Here is a 25,243-nt window from a genome sequence, read left to right on the forward strand (position 1 = left end):
GGAACCTACAACCATCTTCTGTGACAATAAGGGAGCCAGAAACCTAGCTAAAAATGATGTTACTAGTGCTAGGACAAAGCATATTGATATACGGCACCATTTCATTCGGGACCACATAGAGCGACAGAACATTGCCGTGGACTATCCGCGCACAGAAGATATGTTAGCTGACCTTCTGACCAAACCCTTGGAAAGGGAGAAGTTTGAGAAGATTGTGGGACTATTTGGTTTATCTTGTGGAAGCAACACACACAATATAAGTTCAAGGAGGGGTGTTGGAATTGTGTGAACAATATATTTCGTGTGTGACGGCGCAAAGTGCTCTGTGTAAAATAGACCTCTTTGGCATTGTCTAACACTCTTTGTGTGCACTAATTATTCTGTTGCGTTCGCTGTAAATTTTTTTTTTGTTCTTGAATGTACAAATATAGTTATTAGTAAAATGTCCTTTTTTTCTCCTTAAAACTTATTCAGCTGCGCAAATTCCAATAATTCTCAACGGCTGCCAAGCACAGTCTGAGCGCCTCAGCACGGCGTTGCATGTTTACACCAGTGCGTGAAGCACTCTTCATAACAGTGTGACCAACTGCCACACAAACAGAGTTCTGTACTTATAAAGAAACAGGAGACCTTACTTTTGGGATTACCCTCGTACAATGCTTAGCAGAGAAAGTACAGCGTTCAGTGTCGATGTTATGGGAATACCAACAACAATATTTATTGACCTCCTATAACCTGCCTTCAGCTCTGCTTCCACTTCGGCACACAAGACGCCTATCCCACCATCTACCGACACGAGAGAACCATCTGTTACATCGCCACCCATCACCAATAACCTGCCACAAACATCAGCAGTTACCCCTGACGGTTCCACATCAACAAAAGCAGTCATCACGCGATCTGCATTTCACGATAGGATTAATCGCAAACATCATTAGCACTTGAGTGGTTGGGTGGGTGGGGGTGATGTAGAGGTTGTTCAATGGTTGTGCATTACGGCTTAGAAGATGATTTCACTTCGACGTAGTATCTTTGACATCGTTTATTCCTTCTTTTATATAGATATTCTATTATTGATTTTTCACATTGATGTATTCTTGGATTATGTTGCATCAAAACGCTATGCAATAAATGTTGCCTTAACGTTCATTTCGTGCGAAGCGCAACATGTCGATTGGCCGACACCGAAGCAATCAGGCCGACTGCTTCAGCATTACATTATCGGTAGCTGGATTCCATCCTCCCCTTTGCTCTCGTAATCAAAACGCTTCTGTAATTTCTCAGTTCGATATCTGAATATGTGTTGCGATTACTAAATCGATTTTTACTGAAAGATGGGTTCTTTACAAACGAAGATCATTGATCGACTGAATCGAGCAAATGCAGTAGGGCGTCAGGTGGTGTGACAGAAGTCAGGTGTTGTGGTGGAAAGTTTTGTTTCCTGCTCGTAACGTATGTCGTTTGTACAAATACTTAAGAACATGGGATGTTGTTATAGTTGTAAAGAGGATAATTCGGTACAGGTGATGTAAAAGTCATTCGCATTTAGAAATGAGAAATTTATGTGATAAGACGATTGTACCCATGGATTCCTTTGCTTTAATTTGGATTACGAAGTGTGATATGCAATAACACTGTGGTTGATGCGTTTCATCATGAAACCTAATTCTCCATGTTTGTTTCCATAGTGCAAAAAAAAAATATATATATATATTCAACAAAAAATATGCTTTTAGGGCGGGGAAGCAAACGAAAGGACACATCTTCTAGTGGATCCAGTGAGCAATAGTGCTGCAATCCAGAGAGTTCATAGGTCAGTATAAAGTCTCTTCTCTTCACCAGTCGGGCATTGTTCTGGTATCACTGATAAACATGTTTGCTATCTTGCGTTTGTTTACAAAGGGAAGAATGTGTAATTGACAGCACTGTTTGCTTTATGCAAGAGGGATAAGGTGTCGAAGATAGGGCCCTAATATCTCCTGCGAAGTATTGAAATACCCCACAATTGGAAGCAAATACAATATCTTAAAATACTTGCACGCAGAAGAAATTACCCATCCAGTGGAATACTTCAAGAACTAGACTTCTGCAGTTAGAATTTTGTAACCAAACGCAAACTGTCGCAATACACAACAAATAATGAACACCTATCGAATGCATTTTTAAGCTGATGCATAACATGCTTAATAATGTTTATGTTGCTCTTTCAGTGGCTGCTTTTTGGCATGTAGATTTTGTTTTAGTTTCGTTGATTTGCAGTTATTTCGGCACTATCTGTGGATCGTTTTGTGTTGCGTAACCTTGGAGGTGTCAGTGTACTCTCAAAGTACAGAATACTGCATTAGGGAACCAAGAGGACATCTTAATCATAATTTTGATGTTTTATTTGTGTTTAATTTATTTCTGAATTTCCACAAAGCAAGAAAAAGTGTTAAGGCTACTTAATGTGCGAATTGTTTTGGTTTTACTCAGAGTTGCATTACTTTACAAATGAAAACCCATGTGTAGTAATACCATTTGGAGTTCTCTTATAACTTGGGGCAGTTATCACAAATGTATTTCGTGAGCTGATATTGGTACATTAAACCCGCTGAGAGTTACTACCATTCTGCAGGAATCGCTGATATTATTTTAGATAACGATTTGTCATAAATACTTTACAAAGGCATTTGTTTGGAAATTAACGGTGGGGAGTTAATGTTATTGGGTTAAAAAATGTGTATGAGATTTTCAATGGCAACAGTTAACATTAAACTTCATTTTCTCAAAGTATACTCATCAGTCATACATTGTTCTCTTATCCGGTTTCAGTGATGAATTCTTAACTCGGTACCCTAACTCTTTGCCCAAGAAGACAGATGAACAGTCAGCCCTGAACAGAATACTGCAAGAGACAGCCACGTATGTAAAAGAGCTTTTTTCTCTTTTATTTAATTTATTTTTATTTGCCATATTTATTATTTTCATAGCAAGTAGCTTTTGATTAGTGCAGAACATTAGAATGAACTCAGTTCTGTTGCAATAGATGCAGCAGAATCTTCTCATATTATAAAAAAAAAAAAAAAAAAAAAAGCTTGCAAGCGACTACCTGTATTCAAAGCATAAACTGTTGTTACACCTTTTACATGTATTGGCAGTTTTGTTGTCATTTGTGTCAATAAAGTGTGTGATACAGGTATTAATTATATCATGATCTTGATTTTTTTTTTCCCACGTATGTTATATCCTATTTACTTTAAAAATACGTTTTATTTCTATTGACTAGAATGATGAGCCTGTAAGAAGGCTCATGTCTCACATGAATATTTGCCATAAACAGATTCCAAATACATTGCCTGTGTTGTGAAATTAATTTTTCAGCATTGAAATTGTGTTTTTATTACTAAAAAATTTTGTAGTAATGAAACTATGTAGCTTAAGTGAATAAATTGGTTTTACATTATATTAATCTTATTCCGAGGATCCCACAGGGAAGTGGTCTCTGGGATAGACATAATGAACAGGTTTGGTCAACATCCACATATGATCTGAAAGTATAAGAAGAAGTTGTACTTCATATGTATGAGTAATGTGGATTGATGATATCATGTATGTGGGTGAAATAACGAATTAACCAAATTAACACAATCTGTTAAAATTGAGTGGTTGGTGATATTTACTTCCAGGAGGCAAAGTAGCTAGTACCAATGATAACACCTGATGTCAAAATAGTAGTCTTATGTTTTAAACTTAATATTCTTTTTTCATGGAGACAAGGGCTGATTAGGATTTGGGAAGAGTGGGGGAGATCAGTCAAACTCTAGGTTGTAGGAGACTCAAGTGTTACAGGGATAAAGGGAGAAGGAGAACACCACCTGTTTCCCTCTCGGCTTACAGTCTGAATAACCTGATCCCTCTTTCTAAGTCCCAATCATACTGTCATTCCTTGCTGAAGAAGGAACAATATGTTCTCAAAGTTACAATTATATTATGAAGAGGACAGATTGCTGCTTACCACATAGAGAGGCATTGAGCTGCAGACAGGCATAATGAAAAGACTACTACACGTTTAAGATATCGGCCAAATGCCATCTTCAGAAAGTGAAGCTGTTGCAGTCTCTCGTCAGGCTTTCATAAATGTGGTGCATGTTTCCTATTTCCAAAGAAGGCCTTTTGTTACCCTTAATCATTTCATTGTATTTTCCATTAATAAATAACAAGCTATGGATAGATAAAAAGAATGTACTCACCAAGTGGTGGCAGAAGAAATCACATGTAAAAATTGTGGAAATGTGCTAGCTTTCAGAGCAAGTGGCTCCTCCTTCCGGCAAAAGGTTGAAGGGAAAGGAAAAGCGATGAAGGAATAGGGACTGGCAAAGTTTAGGAAATGGAGCTGATCATGTTTTATAAGTGGCTTAGAACATTCGTGCTACATTTCATTGCCTATATTAATGCTGCTTACTTGACAGATGTGCAGTCTAGGAATATTTTGCTTATTTGTCAAGAAATTTGATACTAAGAACAAAGTTTCCACTCTTTAAAATGCTCTAAATCTATATACTGCAAATCAGTATGATGATTATACTCTCATTAATAAGTGTGATACTGGATCAGACAACTTTTTAGAAGTCAAGTAGTACTGCACCTACTGACTGCCTTGTTCCATGACTTGTGAGGTGTAATGTGAGAAAAGTAAGAGTTGGGTTTCACCTGACTGATGTTTTCATAATCTGCGTTAGTTGATATGGAGGAGATCATTCTGCTAGAGGTATCCCATTATGTTTTAGTTCAGATAATGTTCAAAGATTATACAACAGATGAATGTTCAAGATATTGGACATTAGTTTTGCATATCACTTCTTCTATCCTTCTTGTAGATTACTGTGACCAATGCTTTGTTCCAACTAATGGCCACAGTTTTCTGCTGTTGGGATCTATGGTATATTATGGTTAAGAATAGTAAATGCAGCTGCAAATTCTGTTTAAAATGTGACAGGGTTACCATGGGTCCCAAAGATTTTTTTTTTTTTTTTTTTTTTTTTTCCAGTTTGAGTGATTTCAGCAGTTTCTTGCTGCCACCACTGACACTAATACCTGTATCACTCATGTTTGCAGTAGTGTGAGAATTCAACTGGGCCAGTATGCCTGGATTTTCCTTTGCAAAGCAACCTTTGAAAGCATAGCCTTACCATCTTCAGTTACAGTGTCATCCGTGCATGACTGACGCTAATCTTGGTGCCACTGACAACCATTACATATGACAATTTCTGTGGGTTTTGTGAGATGTCTGTCAATAAGATTCTGCTTCAATAATCATTGAAAGTTTCATGTGTTGCCATTTTGACAGCCATATGTTTTTGTTTGGAATTTATCTATCTACAAAACTTTGTGCTTTGTTTTATGTTTACTGTGTAGTATTCACTGGTTCTCCTGAAATGACTTATGCAGTGGAGTGTATCTCCTAGCTTGCACTTTTTGCTAGGTGCTGCATATCCAACATTTTCATCACCACATGGGTATGATACAGTTGTGTGGATAGTCTTCTTTAATCTCTGGATATGCATTTTCTAGAAGAACAATGTAAACCAGATAGCATCTCAGCTCTTGTCTCCATTGCATAGCATCTCAGTTCTTGTGTCCATTGCTTATATAGCCATATAGAACAAGGGGGCTTTGGACTGGCCTTTTTTTCATATCCTTAACTCTTGTGGTACTTGAAGGTCAATGTCTGGACATAAATTTGTTAATGCAGTGCAACGCAATTCAGAAGAGAGAGATGAGACAAGGCAGGACAAAAAATTGCCTTTGCAGATTAAATGTTCTGAGGGTTGGTAAGTACAAAACATTATGGCTTATTAACGTATTTAAATTAAAATTTTTAAAAATTGTTTCAAGTGAGACCTGAAAAAGCAACTTTATGTTAAAGACCTGTTATGCAATTGATTTACCTAGTGATGAAAACATTGTTGTTGTGGTCTTCAGTCCTGAGACAGCCTTGATGCAGCTCTCCATGCTACTCTATCCTGTGCAAGCTTCTTCATCTCCCAGTACCTACTGCAACCTACATCCTTCTGAATCTGCTTAGTGTATTCATCTCTTGGTCACCCTCTTCGATTTTTACCCTCCACACTGCCCTCCAATACTAAATTGGTGATCCCTCGATGTCTCAGAACATGTCCTACCAACCGATCCCTTCTTCTAGTCAAGTTGTACCACAAACTCCTCTTCTCCCAAATTCTATTCAATACCTCCTCGTTAGTTATGTGATCTACCCATCTAATCTCCAGCATTCTTCTGTAGCACCGCATTTCGAAAGCTTCTATTCTCTTCTTGTCTAAACTATTTATCATCCACGTTTCACTTCCATACGTGGTTATACTCCATACAAATACTTTCAGAAACGACTTCCTGACATTTAAATCTATACTCGATGTTAACAAATTTCTCTTCTTCAGAAACGCTTTGCTTGCCATTGCCAGTCTACATTTTATATCCTCTCTACTTCGACCATCATCAGTTATTTTGCTCCCCAAATAGCAAAACTCCTTTACTACTTTAAGTGTCTCATTTTCTAATCTAATTCCCTCAGCATCACCCAACATTCCATTATCCTCATTATGCTTTTGTTGATGTTCATCTTATATCCTCCTTTCAAGACACTATCCATTCCGTTCAACTGCTCTTCCAAGTCCTTTGCTGTCTCTGACAGAATTACAATGTCATCGGCGAACCTCAAAGTTTTTATTTCTTCTCCATGGATTTTAATACCTACTTTGAACTTTTCTTTTGTTTCCTTTACTACTTACTCAATATACAGATTGAATAACATCGTTGGTTGGCTGCAACCCTGTCTCACTCCCTTCCCAACCACTGCTTCCCTTTCGTACCCCTCGACTCTTAGAACTACCATCTGCTTTCTGTACAAATTGTAAATAGCCTTTCACTCCCTGTATTTTACCCCTGCCACCTTCAGAATTTGAAAGAGAGTATACCAATCAACATTGTCAAAAGCTTTCTCTAAGTCTACAAATGCTAGAAACGTAGGTTTGCCTTTCCTTAATCTTTCTTCTAAGATAAGCCGTAAGGTCAGTATTGCCTCACGTGTTCCAAAATTTCTACGGAATCCAAACTGATCTTCCCCGAGGTCGGCTTCTATCAGTTTTTCCATTCGTCTGTAAAGAATTCACGTTAGTATTTTGCAGATGTGACTTATTAAACTGATAGTTCGGTAATTTTCACATCTGTCAACACCTGCTTTCTTTGGGATTGTAATTATTATATTCTTCTTGAAGTCTGAGGGTATCTCGCCTGTCTCATACATCTTGCTCACCAGATGGCAGAGTTTTGTCAGGACTGGCTCTCCCAAGGCGATCAGTAGTTCTAATGGGATGTTGTCTACTCCCGGGGCCTTTTTTCGACTCAGGTCTTTCAGTGCTCTGTCAAACTCTTCACGCAGTGTCATATCTCCCATTTCATCTTCATCTACATCCTCTTTCTATTTCCATAATATTGTCCTCCAGTACATCGCCCTTGTATAGACCCTCTATATACTCCTTCCACCTTTCTGCTTTCCCTTCTTTGCTTAGAACTGGGTTTCCATCTGAGCTCTTGATATTCATGCAAGTGGTTCTCCTTTCTCCAAAGGTCTCTTTAATTTTCCTGTAGGCAGTATCTATCTTACCCCTAGTGAGATAAGCCTCTACATCCTTACATTTGTCCTCTAGCCATCCCTGCTTAGCCATTTTGCACTTCCTGTCGATCTCATTTTTGAGACAAATTAAAATTTTTACTAGCAACTAATGGTCCAGATTTTTTTTTTTTCAAAAAGTAATGTTGTATTTAGTTATGTTATATGAAAATAAAGTAAAATTTGACACAGAGATGTGAAATGTCTTTGTTAAATGAAAAGCATCTCTGTTCAGGTCTTGAAAATAAAGTTTTCATTTTCTATTTGATGTTTTTGTAACAAATTTTACTTTATTGTTAAATGGCTGCATTTTGATGCCAGTAGTAATTAAAAATAAAGATGTTACTTTTATATAAAAATTGTTTTAATATTTGTTAATAAAAAGGGGGTTCACATGAAAGTAAAAAAGTCTGCTGCTATAAAGATTCAGATTCATTCTAGCAACTTCACGGTTTTAGTTCTTACGCTGTGTATTCATCTACTAACAAATATGTTTTGTACTTAGCAGTGCTTGCTAATCTGCAGAGGCAATTTTTTTGAGTTTTTTGGATTTGTGTGTTACTGATGTATGAAATTAATGTACAGACACTGACCTTAACATTCTGCAAATGTGAGAAAGCTGAAGTAGGCCAGTCCATAAGATCCATTTGCAAATGTGTTTTGAAGTAGATAGTGACTTTTCCATGTAAAGCCTCTCATTGCAAAAATCCAGATAATCTTCGTAAAACCAGTCAGGTGAATTTTATGTGGGACGTGCATCACCAGTAGCTGGGGTTTGTTGTTTCTCTTTCATTTTCATTGTTAGAATGATCTTTTAATCATTTCTTACTCAGTTGTTGTTCCAAAAAGAAACATGTTGCAGATGTGCCATTGTGAATAGATTATCACACAATTAATATTAAAATTACAAAGAATGTGAAATTTTATTACACAGTTATATATTTTTATACAAATTTGTCAATGGATGTATTTGTGTAGGAATGTGAAAAAGCTGTGAAAGCTTTTCAGTCAGATGTTGAGTCTTAGTCACATGTACACAAGCCCCTCAAATAATGCTAACAGTCAGTGGTACATCTCTTGTCAACATGTTCATATTTTACCCGTCTCTAGCATCCCGTTTGGACTGAAAATGCAACTGGTAACTATAAGTTACATAGAAATTGCGGGTAAAAATGGTTTAATATCTCATTCAAACATTATATACAGTTTTGCTTTGTAGTATGCTATTAAAGCATACTTAAAATACGCTGGTGTCCAGAATTAAAGCAACAAATGCAAATTTTGCAAGGTTGCATTTATTTTACCACAAAACAATACAAACAGGTATGGTAGAAACAATGCAAACAATACAGAACATAATCAACTGCAACATGCATAACGGTATACAAAAATGTTCTTCAGTTTGTTCCAATGTAATGGATTTGCACACACATTTTGACATCTGGTTAGTGTGCTCAGTATGGGGTGTGACGAGCTATGGCACCAATACAGGCCTGACGGTGGCGGGGCATATTGTGAATGATGTCATCAGTGTCATATTGAGGCAATAATGCCCATTCTTCCTGCAGAGCTGTTCACAAGTCTTGAAGAATGGTTGGTGAATGCTGAAGTGATGCAACCCATCTCCCTAGTGCATCCCAGACATGCTCTATGTAATTCAAATTGGGAGAATGAGCAGGCCACACCATGCATGAAATATCTTCTGTTTCCAAAAAACCTCAACCACCTGTGCTCTATGAGGTCGAGCATTATCGTCTATCAGTACGAAGTCTGGGCCCACAACACCTCACAACCACCACGCATGAGATCCCAGATCTTCTCACAGTACCTGACAGCAGTTAAATCTTGCTGATTTGCCCGTATAATTTCATGAAGAATGTTAGTGGTCAACATAATCCCTGGCCACACCATTAGGAATCCGCCTTGATATCGGTCTTTTTCCACAGTGTTTGGGTCCCAAATCATGTTCCATGTGCCCTCCAGATGCGAATACATTGAGAATCACTCCCCAGACCAAAATGGGACTCATCTGTGAAAAGAACATTGGCCCTCCATTTGATCGTCCAGGTGGTATGTTGTTGGCTCCACTCTAGACATTTCCTTCTGTGAAGACACGCCAGAGGCAGACAGACAACAGGTCTCCAACAATAAAGGCCGCTCTGTTGAAGCCTTCCCTGCACTGTTTGCCTCAATATAACACGTTCAGGGGATGCTGCGACGTCAGATGCCAGTTACAGTGCAGTAGTAAGCCAGTACCTTCGTGCCCTTACAGTCAAATAATGGTCCACTCTTTCTGATGTCACACATGGTCAGCCTTGTTTTGGTCTCCGGGATGCAGTTGTGGTCTCTCTGAACTGTCGCCTCATCTGAGAAGCAACAGAACAATTCACATTAAGCTATCAGGCCAAATCAGTTTGTGATGCTTGTGCTTGCATCCTTCCTATGGCCCTCCACAGCAGAGAGTTGGTAGGCATCTTTGTGCCATACTGCATCATCTGCGACTGCGTACACAGCAATTGCGGGTGCGGGACTACACTGCAAACACTACCCCGCTTGATAGGTGCCTTGATGTCTTTGCTTGTGTGGTTGCCCATGGATCGGAATGCCATTTTGCGTGCAGAACACAGTCATAATGACATCTGTTGACACCGAGCAAGGTGGCGCTATGGTTAGCACACTGGACTCATATTTGGGAGGGACAATGGTTCAAACTCGCATCTGGCCATCCTGATTTAGATTTCCCTATATCGCTTCGGGCAAATGCCGGGATGGTTCCTTTGAAAGGACATGGCCGACTTCCTTCCCCATCCTTCGCTAACCTGATGGGACCTATGACCTCGCTGTTTGGTCCCCTCCCCCAAATCGACCAACCAACCGTCTCATGACAGTTCTTATGATTATATCATGAATTAAACTCAGGATGGGGAAATAGCAGTTTGTTGCATTAATTTTCGACACCAGTTTATTTTAGCCCTTGCAAGTTGACAAATTTCACATTGTACGCTATCTCCAGACAATCATCTTAATTTATTTGTATGGTGCTAATGTTCTGAAGTTTTTATGTAACTGTTACATGTTATAATTTGCTGAGTTATGCACAGTTGTAAGCCACATTATTTTAATTTTCTAGGAATGTGATTGACGTTTCTGCCTTGGGTCCACATGCTCTTGAACAGCACGAGTTCTTGGAACGTGTCAAACTATATGCCCAACGATTGCAGCAAGTTCAGCTTGGTTCAGCAGGCAGTGGACGGCGAGTGGTGGGTGCTGGCAGTATCCAACAGATAGCACAACCTATCTTAGCAGACGTGCCTGCTCCTGAAAGGTGGCTTGCTGCTCACCCACTTGACGCCAGGGACTTAGCGCTTGTGAGTGTTGTATTATATTCAGTCATTAGAATAACATTTTATCATTAAATACAGTGAATTACAGTCTAAATATAGTTTTTTGAGAAATGTAAGTGCTCTTCAGAATTTTTAAATTTTCAACAATATGGGATTGTGGGTCTGCCTGGATGCAAAACACTTTCGTTATTTATTTATCTCCCCAAACTAGTTTCTGCGACCAATATCACGATCTGCAGTGTATTCTTTGATTGTGAAACATGCAGAAATGTCATACTTATAAAGTGTTGTTAAAGGTTATTACACAAGTACTATTTTCATAAAATTATTTAAAAACAGTCTTAATCACAGCTGATGTTAACTTCTGACCAGTTTCGGCCTTTTAATTACGGGCCATCATTAGAGATTGCACCATCTGGATGACGGCGATGGTCCCTGACCCACTGTAACTTAGGCCTCTGCAGTGGGTCATGCGCCATCATCGTCATCCAGATGGTGCAACTTTTGATGTTGGCCCATAATTAAAAGGCCGAAACTGGTCAGAAGTTAACATTGGCTGTGATTAAGACTCTTTTCAAATAATTTTATGAAAATAAAGATCACTGTTCTCCGGCAATGTTACATAGAATATGTTTACTGTTTTCTTTTAAATATTATTTCTGTGCATAATTTCATAATATCTTATTTACTATACATCACAGCATGATTTCCACAATTGTTGCTGCTCTTTCCAGCGTATTTTCTGTGTTATTTTGTTGCCGCCACCTACCCCGTACATCATGTCATCTGCTAGCGTGTGAGTGCCTGTCATTGTGGTGTGGATACAGTTTTCTTGTGTATTAGGTTGTCACATAATTTGTTATGAACTCACGTTCATTGGGTGGATTGCAGCTACTTTTCGACACACAGAAACATAACTTTCTCACCTTATTAGTGATACAAAATATTACGCCATTTTGCTGTTTGTATGTGTTGTGAGATATGTATTACATAATTGGGGGAAGTTTATGAAAATTGTAGTGGGATTCTGATGACTTCTGTTCATTATTTGTGTGTGTGTGTGTGTGTGTGTGTGTGTGTGTGTGTGTGTGTGTGTGTGTGTGTGTGTCTGTCTTAGTCTTAGAGCAGTAAAGTGTGTGTTGCTGCAAAGTGTTATGTTTTCGTTTATTATGGTTTTTTTCTTCCACTATAGCCCTTTTGTATGTAATAATTTTCTTCTATTGTTAGTTTTCAGGATACATTGTTGCTGTGTTCCAGGAGATGTAGATCACTTTTGATATTTGTGGGGCTGTGATTTTTGTTCATTCTGTGAAAATGTAATGTGTACGTTCACTCGTTAGGGCTGTCATATGTTCTGTATACCTTGTTCGGAAATTTCTGCTTGTTTGTCAGAGATATTGGGCCTGACAGGACTTACATATGAGTTCGTATATTCCAACATTGCTGAATCTGTCAGAGGTTCTTTTGTCTGGTGTTAGCCTTTGTTGAACGTGTTGTTTGTTTTGAATGTTATTGGGCTCCATTGTGTTTTCAATATGCTTCCAGTTCTATGTGCTATTTTATTGTTGTATTTTAGTGTGCACCATCTGTTTCTGTTTCCTGAGGTGTTGTGTTGTGCTGTGTTGTCTTTGTGTTCTGCCTCAGGGTTTTCAGATCCTTTGGTTGTTCTCTTGAATGGGTGGCCGTTATTGTTATGTTTCATTTTTACCTCGTTGTTGAACTTGTTTGTGGTGTCTGTTCTTTTAGTCATTTCCAATAGTAATTTCTTTGATTACATTTAATCCCTGTGTGTAGTTTTCTGGTTTAAGAGGTGTTCTGTTTAACCTGTGAGCATGTTTGTGAAGCTGGCATATTTATGCACCATTGGAGCTATGGGTAACAGCACTTGTGTACGTGGATTTTCTGTAGGTGGAAAATTCATGTTGGTTGTTGTTTCTTGTAATTGTAAGATCCAGGAAATTTGGTTTCTTGTTTTTTCTTTTCCATTGTGAAGTGGATTTGTGAGTGTACTGTGTTGATGTGAATGTATAGCTCTCATATCCTGTTTTGTGTTTCATCTCCAAGACAGATTGTCATCCACATACTGGTACCAGTAAATTAGTTTGTACCCTTCCTGTTTCACAATGATTTGGGGGGGGGGGGGGGGGCAGAATGTGCAAAAAAGGGTTCTTTCCTAAAAGCTAACAAAATTTTCAGTCTTGTTATGTGCCTGTCACGACTTGACACCTGTACTATTTGGGGAGTTATCTCTACTCCTACCTTATTTTGATTGTGTCAGAACTTAGCATTACCACAATGATGATTTAAAAAAGAAGTTAACAAATCTGAAGCATTCTGTTGCTTCAGATTGTGAGGCTATGTTTTCAGGGTTGCCATAAGTTCTAGAAATCAGGCAAATATCAGAGAATTTCAAACATATCAGGGAAATTTAACAAAAAAGACTGGAAAAATCTTGTTTTTGTCTCAGTAGATGAAATAGTTTGTTCACTGAGATGTCATGCATTGTCACTGTCTGGGCATAGCTGAGTACATGCGCTGCTTCCTATACCCTCATTCTTAGTGCTTCTCCCCTTCCTACCACTCCCCTCAATTCACAGTCAGTGCTGCCACCACTTCTTGCCATTAGCCTAGCAGCTGCCGGTGTGTGTGTGTGTGTGTGTGTGTGTGTGTGTGTGTGTGTGTGTGTGTGTGTGTGTGAGATTTATACAGTGAGTTGCTACCTATGCTCATTAGTATTGATTCTCAGAGTATTTGCACAAGTTATCTGTTGCATGGGTTGATCACTGTGGTCTCATTTCATCAACATGGTGTCTGTGACTCACAAATAGCTGGCCACAAGTGGACTTCCACAATGGGCCAAAAGAGCGGGCCATTTCTGCAAGTATCTCTAACGGATTGGGCCTGCCGCTTGCGCGCACCTGCTCGTGCATGCGTGTGCGTGCACATGGTATCAGAATCGTATGCTATGTTGCCACAATCAGGCATAAGAGTTGTGACTTGGAAGGAACACAGAAATAATTTTACACAGACCATGATTCTGTTTTGTTATATAAAAATCCGTTATTTTCAGTTTCAGACCTTGATTATATTTTGTCGTATAAAAACTCATTTGCCATCATTGAACCTCCAATGGCATGTTTAAAAATGATTTGCTTCCATTTACAAGTGTCATACTGTGCAACTTTTACAAGAGCTATTTACATATTTTTAAAGTAACTGTATCTACCAATATTCTTCATCTGAAAACGATTATAATGTTCTTATGAATCGGAACTGCTGTCATTCATGTTGATTCTGACTTGCTTGATATGGGGGATATTTTCAGATAGTTCATCTTTCTCCCAGTACTTTTCTTCAATTTTCCTGGCATGTTTAATACACTTTTTCCATAGTTCTGGAGTTATTGCACTTATATGGAATATGTGTACCCCACTGTCTGCATGTAGTGTCACTCATATGGAAGTGATAGAAAGTTTTCCAAATGATGGCAAATCGTGTAACTGAAGTGTAACTTGGATACCAACTCAGTTTTCACCTTGTGGGATGTGGAGAACAGACTAAAAACCACATCCAGGCTGGCCGGCATGCTGACCTTCGATATTAATCCACTCAGTGGATTTGATCCTGTGCTGGTGCACCTGCCTGTGCTGAAAGTAGCACGTAAACGTGCACGTCTATCTGGGTGGGTTGAAGACTCACTGGGACAAGAAGCAAAAAGTCAAAAGATAAACCAAATTTGACTGCTCTAGTGGATCCAGCCCTCATCCTCCCAGAGGTCGGGCCTAGGAATACCAATGAAGAATAACAAATTCAGATGGAACGCAACTCTGCAGCAAAGTTATTCGTACTTTCGTTTCTCCTTTACCGCTTTCACATATTCTAGTCTGACAGTTCCTTCAATGGAACCGTAACGGCTACCATTGCCACCTGGCCTAACTCCATCAGTTAAAGGTTATTTACTTGATAGTTTCTTTGTAGCTATGGTTATTTACTTTGTAGATGGCATGGCATGGTACTCAGAAACCCAACCCATTAGTCTTAAAAACTACAAACCCTACTGTAATGGTGAGAGGGCCTCAGAAGTCTGCGTGCTCGTATTCTCTGATACCTTGGAAGCCGCAGCTGTTCATGTCTCTTATCAGTTAGGGTAACAATATGTAATATCATATCTACCTGCCCCCAGACATATATATACTATATCAAGAGCGTATGAAGCTAGGGAACAGCTGCTTCCACCTTCCTCCTACTGAGGGAGGGGGCCAATGCCCATAATCCTCTGTAGCACACTGAAAAAACATCTGGCAGGGATTAAGCAGTAGAACAGCTACTTTCAGAACTTGAAGTATGCATTCTTAACACTAAAAGGTCTGTCTAAAAAGTATCAGACCTTTGATTTTCCCGCACAAAATAGAAACGATAGTGCGGCACCACTGTACACCGTAAAGGAAGAGACCTTTATGTGTATACGTGAATTTTGTCCCCTCCTTCCAGCGCATCAGCTGCTGCCTGTCGGTTGCTGAGTGAGGTGCTACGCAACATGTTCATGAGATTACCGATTCTCTCAAGATCACTGAACGTGTTGAGAAAAGCTGCTGCATCATATTTTGTCAAAAGCTTGGTGGTACTCAAAGCAAAACAATTCGTAAGATTCAGCATGTGTTTGGAGAAGATACAATAGGTGTAACACAAATTAAGGTGTGGTTCAACCGATTCAAAAATGGCCACACGTCAGCGAAGAGTGACCAGCGTTCTGGCAGGCCCCAAACTGCTCGGAGTGCAGCTGTTGTTGAGATATTGCAAAATTTGGCAATGGCAGATCGTCGTTTGACAGTGTGGAAGATTGCTCATGAGTGCGTAAAGAGTCTGCACATGCAATTTTGCGTGATGATTCGAACATGCACCAAGTGGCTGCAAAATTTGTGCCTGAGTTGTTGTCGCCGTAACAAAAAGACCTCCGTTTTGACATTTCACAGGACCTTCTGGACACCATCAACACTGATCCTGGGTTTCTGAACACTGTGATAACTGGAGCTGAATCATGGGTGTACGGGTACATTCCAGAAACAAAAAGAAAGTCGTCGCAATGGAAGCATCCCAAGTCTCCAAGGCAGAAGAAAGTGCGGCAGGTGCGAAGCAAAATCAAGATGACGCTGACTGCCTTCTTTGATGTCCGTGGAATTGTGCATCACGAATACACACCGGAAGTACAAACAGTGGAAAAGGAATACTATCAAGATATTCTCTGGCGACTCCATGATGCAGTTCGGCGCAAAAGACCAGACAAGTGGATGGCGAAAAACTGGCAACTGCAACCTGACAACGCCCCTGCACGTTCATCCCACTTGATCCAAAATTTCTTGGTCAAACATGGAATTACAGCCATTTGCCAACCTCCCTACTCTCCAGACATGGCACCTTGCGACTTCTGGTTGTTTCCAAAATTGAAGACACCACTGAAAGGATCCCGTTTCGAGATTAGAGAAGAGAGAATGTGGAACACACCGACGGAGCTGAACACCATTCCAAAAGAAGACTTCCAAAGGTGTTTCCAGTGGTAGAAGGATTGGTGGGCTAAGTGTGTGCAAGCACAAGGGGCCTAGTTTGGAGGGGATTACTGTCCCAACCCCCATCAGGTATTGGAAATATTTTTTATGGCCAAAGGTTGGATACTTTTTAGACAGGCCTCATAGAGCTGCGACACATTTCAGTATGGGCCATGGAACATACTCAGCCGTGTACCCTACAGTCTACAGCCCAAGCATTTTGCCCTTGATCCGGTGGTTCATTCATGGCAACCTCTACAACAGTGACCACTTTCCTGTTAGTCTCTCTTTCTCAAAATGCTGACCAATAGAACATTTGTCACTGCCATAACTAAAGTTAAAAAAAAAAAAATTGAAACCAGTAAAGAGAATGATATCAAAGGAGTGGTACAAGGCACTACTGACGTGATTGTACACATTGTGGAAGCAACAATACCCTATTCTTGGGCCCTTCCAGCTGGTAACCTGTGGCGTAGTGGTCTGAAGAAATAGCTGCAGCTATTGGAGGGTTTCAAACGACTCAACAACAATGTAGACACCATCCTTCTGCTGCCATTTAATAGCTTTCAAGAGACTTCAAGCAAAGGCATGGTTTTTTATAAAAAGGAGCAAGCACATGTGTTGGGAACAGTATGTATCAGTTTCAACATCTGTACTGATTCTTTAGTCATTGCTGAATGTTTCACGGCCCACTTTGCCAAAGTGTCCGCGTGCAATAACTGCGATTCTAATTTCCTGACCTGGAAATGCCTGGCGGAGTAAAAATACTTACCCTTCTGTGCACAAGACATTGTGTCATACAGTGTTCCATTTAGTGAATGAGAATTTCACAGCACTTAAGCAGACTGGCGCAATACAGCCACTGGATCTGATAAAGTCGGTTGGATTTGGAGGGGATGGCGGAATTCCTTCCCAGCCCCCAAGTGGCAGAAGTGTTGTTATTTCTATCCTTGACCAGGAAAAGATCCGCAGATTTTGACTAATTTTTGAATAATCTCTCTAACTAATGGGCTGTGTCCATTTTTAAGAATGGTCAACAAACGACTATTGGTGTCTGGAAGCCAGAAGACATTTATCACAATTTCAAAGTGGCTTTTGAGTGTTACAGTCAATCACAGACCAACTGATTCATCTGGAATCTGCAGTGTGCACTGCTTTTGCAGGATCACTGTGGACAAGATCCATTGATTACTGGGTATTAGTGTGTGCACTGCCCTCACCATAATGCATCAACACTTGAACTATCGAAAAATCTGTGTGCAGTGGGTTCCCCACCAGTTGACTGCCGAACAGCACAATACTTGAATGGTGCTGTCTTTGAATCATCTGCAACGTTATCATGAGGAGGAATACGGCTTTCTGTCGCATATTGTCACATGTGATGAAACATGGTGTCACCATTTTGAACCAGAAAGAAAGCATCAGAGAAAGCAGTGGAAACATGCAACTTCACCACCTCCAAAGAAATTGAAGGTTGTGCACACCAGTTCTGGTAAGGTCACGACGTCATTCTTTTTTGGACACAAGGGCCCATTGCTTGTTGAGTTCCTGGAGGGGAACGACCATCAATGTCCAGCATTATCAAGCCACTTTACATAAGCTTAGACGAACCATCAAGTTGAAACGCTGAGACATGTTGTCCAGTGGCATTATCCTCCTGCATGATAATGCCCGCCCACACATGGTCAATGCGGTGAAGATGACATTGCAGCAGTTTCGGTGGGAAATGCTGGAACATTCACCTTACAGTCCCGACCTTTTACCATGTGACTTCCATGTGTTTGGATCTCTAAAACAAGCTATTCATGGACATCGATTTGCAATGGACGATGAAATGTGTAACTGGGTCCAGGCCTGGATCCGACAGCAGCCTACGTAGCTTCTTCAAGGACGGAATCGACCAGCTAGTTTCACAGTGGGATAAATGTGCTAACAGTTTTGGTGACTATTTTTGAGTATGAGTACTGTATATAACTAAGTTTTTGAGTTAATAAAATCATTACCATCACTTTATGCTAGTGACCTGGTGTCATTTGAATGCCCCTTATACTACCATAGTGGCCATCTGTCGGATTTATTTAGTATTTAAGTCAAATAGACCTGCTTCGCCTGGTCTATATTTTCAAATGTTTTCTGAGATCATCCAATCACTTAAGAACATAGTAAAAATGAACATTAAAAAATATATAAAAATATTATTTCTCTCTCAAAATTACTATCAAACGCCAAAAAATATGTTTAAGTACTCTTAAATCCACTTAAGTATTCAACAGTACCAAAATTTGAAATAAGGTACTCTGTCCCTCATTTATTCATTTCTTTACAGACCACTGATAACATTCCAAATCATTAATAAATATCTGAGAACACTAAAGAAAACTCTGAAACTTTCTAGAACATTCCTGGTATTTGTCTGCTGAATTTCTTGGCATCACAAAACTGGCACATACGATCCCTGCTTTCTGAGTGAATTTCACACAGTCTAACCTGTCCCTGCCTCCTTCCCCCTGTAGGCCCAGGGATTACAATAGGCTTGAGGTATTTCTGTCTGTTGTAAGAGGCGACTAAAAGGAGTCTCACACATTTCAGCCATTATGTGATGGTCCCCTGTAGGGTTTGACCTCCATTTTTAAAAAATTTCCCAAAGAGCGAGCCTATTGGGGAAGGGCACCTTACATGGTGCATCACGTCCATCGCTCATTGAGATCCTTAGCCCACTTTCTTGTCGTGGCATTGCAGTCCCACTCACCCTCCATCTCTTGGGTGAGGACACCTTCCTGGATTCGTTTCCCTCCACCCACAATGCAGTGTTGTTTTCTGTGTCAATGATGACCATGAAATTCTTTACATCTCATATGCAGCAGGGTAGCCAGTCCGTTGTGGTGGGGCCACCAAGTACCCTGTTGGTTGTAGCCCTCTGGCTGCACAGGGATCGCTCTGCTGATGCCTGTGCCCTTAACTCCCCACGTATGCCAAGGAGTAGATGCCCATCACCCTGGGGCATCAGAACTCCCGGCAATGGCCATCCTGCCAAGTGGCTTTTGCTGCGGCTAGGTGGTACCGGTGGGGAGGACCCCTGTTCAGAGTGGGTGGCATCAGGGCAGGTGAAGCCCAGTGAAGCGTACCATGTCATCAGTTGTTGGTGATAAAGTGCCAGCAGTCTCTAATCATTCCAAGTCTCAGTACAATGCAAGGAAGTATGATCCTAAATCATTCCCCTCCCTAGCCATACCTTGGGAGGAACACCAGGTTAAGGATGACAGTGAACCTTATTCACTTCGGTACCGCGTATGTACGAGAGCTGATGGGGTCTCCTTTGTCTCGATGAAGCCTTAGTTTTTTGTAGAACATTTACAGGACAAGTTTGGGGAGTTGGAAGGCTTGTCCAAAATGCACTCAGGATCAGTCTTGATAAAAACAGCATCCTCTGCCCAGTCACTGGCATTACTTCCTTGTGAGAAACCGGGGGATGTCTCCGTTACCGTCACATCTTATAAGAGCTTAAATATGGTCTAGGATATTATATTCCACAGGGATTTTCTTTTGAAGTCTGACAATGAGCTGTGCGCCGATTGATAGCGATGAGGAATTCATTTCATCCAGCGCGTCCATCAGGGTTTGAGGGTTAATCAGGTTGCCACCATTGCCTTCATCTTGGCTTTTGAGGGTGACACATTGCCTGAGAAGGTCAAGGTGGTGGTCTACCGCTGTGATGTCAAGCCCTATATCCCTCCTCAATGCGGTGCTTTAAGTGCTGGAAGTTAGGTCATATGTCTTTCCGCTGTACTTCCAGTATCACATGTCGAGATGGTGGACATCCGTCCCATCTTGATACTCCATGTGCCCCGTCTCCCATCTGTGTCAACTATGAAGAGCATCGTTCCCCTTGCTCACCAGACTACAGGATTTTACAGTGAGAAAGGAAAATCAGGGAATACAAGGCCCTGGACCGACTGACCTACGCTGAGGCCGAGAGGAAAGTTAAGTGCCTACATCCTGTGGACATGACCTGCTCTGATGCCGCCGCTACGAGAACAGTTGTAGCCCAATGAGTTTCGCAAGCTTCAGTCGGCTCTTAGAGCTGGAAGACTACACCTGCCCCCTTGATGATGGGGGGCACTTCCCTCCCTGTTGCTACCGCACCACCTACCTCGGAGCACTGTCCCCCCCAACCATCGGGGACACCAGTCCCCACTTCTCAGCTGGAGAAGCGTAAGTCTTCTTTGGCTCCTCTCGCTAGGAAGGGATCCCTTGGGTCACTCCCTTCCCAGGTTTCTGCTAGTGGGAATGATGACACCCGCCAGTGGCTGAAGTGCCCAAAAGCAACTGGTCATAGGGCTTCACGAGCAACCTCAGTCCCGGAGACTGAATCAGCCTCGCAGCCAGAGAAACCCAAGGATCAGGGAGAGAAATCCAGAAAGATCATCCCCAAGACCAAGGGAATTGTGGTGGCACCCACATCACCGCTGCCTACAAGCTCTTCATCTGAGGATGAGGTGAAGATTTTGGCATCCGCTGAGGACCTAGATCTCACCAGACCCTCAGACACAATGGATATGGCCTGTTTAGGAAATAAGTCAGTGGCAGCAGGTGACCCTGAGGCGTAGACTATCTCATTGAGTGTTTCATGCCTCATGATCACATTATCCTCCTGTGGAATTGCAGCAGTTTTTCCCACCACCAGCTGAGCTACAGCAACTGTTAAGCTTTACACTTGCTTTCTGCATTGCCCTCCAGGAAGCATGGTTCCCGGCAGTGTGGACCCCTGCCCTTCGTGGCTACAGAGGATATTACAAGAACTGTAGTGAATATAGTGGAGTGTCAGGTGGAGTTTGCGTTTATGTCCTGAACTCGGTATGTAGTGAACCTGTGCCCCTTCAAACTTGTCTTGAAGCTGTGGTGGTCAAGATACGGGCGATGCAGGAAACAACTGTCTGCAACGTACTCGTATATCTCCTTCCAGATGTTGCGGTGCCCCTGAATGAATAGGCTGCACTGATTGATCAACTCCCTAAACCTTTCCTAGTTCTGGGAGATTTTAACGCCCCCTTGTGGGGTAGCACCATGCTTACTGGCCGCAGCAGAGATGTCGAAAATTTACTGTCCCAACTTGACCTCTGCCTCTTAAATACTGGGGCCGCCACACATTTCAGTGTGGCTCATGGTAGTTACTTGGCCGTTGCTTTATCAATTTGCAGCCCAGGACTCCTCCCACCTATTCATTGGAGAGCACATGACGACCTGTGTGGTAGTGATTGCTTCCTGATCTTCCTGTCACTCCCGTGGCATCATACCCACAGACGCCTACTCAGATGGGCTTTAAACAAGGCAGACTGGGTAGCCTTCACCTCTGCTGTCACCATTGAATCTCCCCCACGTGGTACCATTGGTGTTGTGATTGGGCAGGTCACAATAATTTCTGTAGCGGAAAATGCAAACCTTCGTTCTCCAGGATGCCCCCGGCAAAAGACAGTCCCTTGGTGGTTGCTGGAAGTTGCTGAGGCAATTAAAGAGCATCAGTGAGCTCTACAGCGACATAAGTGACATTCTTCCCTAGAGCAACTAATAGCCTTTAAGCGGGCTCTGTGTCTGTGTTTGCCTGCTTATAAAAAACGGAAACAGGAGTGTTGGGAGAGGTACATGTGGACAGTTGGATGCCATACATCACCTTCCCAAGTCTGGACAAAGATCAGACGTCTTTTTGGGTACCAGACCCCAGCAGGTGTTCCTGACGTTAACATCAATGGCGTGCTCTGTACCGACACAAACACAATTGCCGAGCACTTTGCTGAGCACTATGCTGGAGCCTCTGCGTCGGAGAACCTACCCCCCAGCCTTTTGCACCCTCAGATGGCGGAGGGAAAGGAAAGTCCTCTCGTTCACAACACGCCACAGTGAACCCTATACCACCCCATTTACAGAGTGGGAGCTCCTCAGTGCCCTTGCACATTGCCCCAACACAGTTCCTGGGCCGGATCAGATCCACAGTCAGATGATTAAACATCTTTCATCTGACTACAAGCGATATCTCTTCATCATCTTCAACCATATCTGGTGCGATGGCATCTTTCCATTGCAATGGTGGGAGAGCACCATCATTCTGGTGCTAAAACCCTGTAAAAATCTGCTTGATGTGGATAGCTATCAGTCCATCAGCCTCACCAACGTTCTCTGTAAGCTGCTGGAACGTATGGTGTGTCAGTGGTTGGGTTGGACCCTGGAGTCACATGGCCTACTGGTGCCATGTCAGAGCAGCTTCTGGCAGGGTCACTCTACCAGTGATAATCTTGTGCCCCACGAGTCTGCCATCTGAACAGCCATTTCCAGATGCCAATATCTGGTTGCTGTCTTTTTTTACTTACATAAAGCAGACATCATATCCTCGCCACATTGTACGAGTGGGGTCTCCGGGGTCCACTCCCGATTTTTACCCCAAACTTCCTGTCGCTCCGTACTTTCTGTGTCCAAGTTGGTGCCTCCCATAGTTACCCCCGTATTCAGGAGAATGGTGTTCCACAGGGTTCCATATTGAGTGTATCTATTTTTAGTGGCCATCAATGGCCTAGCAGCAGCTATAGGGCCGTCGGTCTCCTGTTCTCTGTATTCGGATAACTTCTGCATTTCGTATTGCTCCTCCAGTACTGGTGTTGATGAGCGGCGCCTACAGGGAGCCATTCACAAGATGCAGTCATGGGCTCTAGCCCACGGCTTCCAGTTTTCACCTGGAAAGTCATGTGTCATGCACTTCTGTCGGTGTCACACCGTTCATCCAGAACCTGAACTTTATCTTAATGACGAACCACTTTCTGTAGTGGAGTCGTATCGATTCTTAAGACTGGCTTTCGACACTGATTTATTTGTCTACCTCACCTTTGTCAGCATAAGCAGGAGTGCTGGCAACACCTCAATGCTATCCGCTGCCGGAGCAACACCAACTGGGGTGCAGGTTGTTCTATGCTGCTGCAGCTCTACAGAGCCCTTGTTCAATCCCACCTTGACTGTGGGAGTCTGGTTTATGGTCCAGTGACGCCCTTAGTATTGCGTTTCCTTGACCCAGTGCACCACTGTGGCGTTTGCCTAGCGACGGGAGCTTTTAGAACGAGTCCAGTGACTAGTGTCCGGATGGAGGCTGGAGTCCCTCCATTGCAGATCCGACATGCACAACTGCTCACCAGTTATGTTGCCACATTCGTAGTTCTGAGCTTCCAAATTACCATCTTGTTTTCCCACTCGCGGCAATTCGTCTCACAATTGCGGTTCAAATGTGATCCCTTCTCTCCGAACTGGAGTCCTTCCCTTCACCACTTCTACTTGAGGTCCATTCACATACACTTCTATGGTGTATGTCACGGCTGAAGCTTCGTCCGGACCCTTTGCAACGCCCTAAGGACTCCATTAACCCTGCCGCTCTCTGCTGTCACATCCTCTCGATTCTTGATGTATTCTAGCTCTGAAGTTGTTTACACCGACGGCTCGATGGCTGCCGGTAATGTTGGCTTTGCGTACGTCCACAGAGGCCATGTTGAATAGCATTCCTTGCCTGCTGGCTGCGGTGCATTCACTACAGAGCTTGTGACCATATCTCGTGCACTTCGGTTCAGCCATTCCTGTTCTGGTGAGTCATTTCTTCTCTGTTCTGACTCCCTGAGGAGCTTACAAACTATTGACCAATGCTATCCTCACCATCCTTTAGTTGCGAACATCCAGGAGTCCATCTCTGCCCCGGAACGGTCCAGTCATTGAGTGGTGTTTGTGTGGACCCCAGGACATGTTGGAATCCCGGGCAGTGAACTTGCTGACAGGCTGGCCAAACAGGCTAAGCGGAAACCGCTCCTGGAGATGGTCATCTCTGAAACTGACCTGCTTTCTGTCTTACGCTACAAAGTTTTTCGGCTTTGGGAGACGGAGTGGCATAACAGTATGCACAACAAACTGTGTGTCATTAAGGAGACTGCGAATGTGTGGAAGTCTTCCCTGCAGTCTTCCCTGCAGGCTTCTTGCAGGGAATCGGTTGTCCTTTGTCGACTCCACATTGGCCGTACGTGGCTCACACATGGTTACCTCCTCCATCGCGAGAACCCACCTCAGTGTTACTTTGGCTCCCAAATATCACTCGTCCACCTCTTGCTGGACTGCCCACTTTTAGCCACTCTGCGGCAGACTTTTAACTTTCCCTGCACCCTGCCTTTGGTGTTGGGCAACAATGCCTCAACAGCAGCTTTACTTTTACATTTTATTCATGAGGGTGGGTTCTATCGTTTGATCTGAGTTTTAGTGCATGTCCTTTGTCTCTCTGTGTGTTCCACCCTAGAGCTTTTAGTGTGGAGGTTTTAATGTGTTGCAGAGTGGCTGACTTCTCCTTTTTTATTCTCATGGTCAGCCAGCCATGGTAATCTTTCTTGTTTTTAATCTCCTCTCCCTGTTTCTTGCGTGTCTCTGTGGTTTTCTTGCCCTGTTTTGTCCATTGTAGTGTTTGTTGTCCTTCTGTCGCTCTTCTGGTTCTTCCTTTCTCCATACATCTACTTTGTTTTCTTTTTCCGCTTGGGTAATTGTTCTACTGGGAACAAGGGACCGATGACCTCACAGTTTGGTCCCCCCCCCCCCCCCCCCCCCCCCCTATTAAACCAACCAACCAACCTACCCTACCTCTTGCCAATGCTCACCCCAGAACACCCAGATCCGGCATTCCC

General features: G+C 42.2%; 1 protein-coding gene across 1 annotated transcript in view; it reads left to right on the top strand.

The window, feature by feature from the left end:
* The first annotated feature begins 1,362 nt into the window (after nucleotides 1–1,362).
* The window catches only part of LOC126412766 (ragulator complex protein LAMTOR1), a 71,174-nt gene continuing 47,293 nt past the window's right edge, over nucleotides 1,363–25,243 (top strand). The window contains exons 1-4 of the mRNA XM_050082519.1: nucleotides 1,363–1,523; nucleotides 1,737–1,813; nucleotides 2,812–2,901; nucleotides 10,797–11,034. Of these exons, the coding sequence (XP_049938476.1) occupies nucleotides 1,455–1,523; nucleotides 1,737–1,813; nucleotides 2,812–2,901; nucleotides 10,797–11,034 (474 nt within the window). The 5' untranslated portion in view covers nucleotides 1,363–1,454. The remainder of the gene's footprint in view (nucleotides 1,524–1,736; nucleotides 1,814–2,811; nucleotides 2,902–10,796; nucleotides 11,035–25,243) is intronic.

This window comes from Schistocerca serialis, chromosome 7, assembly GCF_023864345.2.
Source record: "Schistocerca serialis cubense isolate TAMUIC-IGC-003099 chromosome 7, iqSchSeri2.2, whole genome shotgun sequence".
In the NCBI taxonomy this organism is placed as follows: Eukaryota; Metazoa; Arthropoda; class Insecta; order Orthoptera; family Acrididae; genus Schistocerca; species Schistocerca serialis.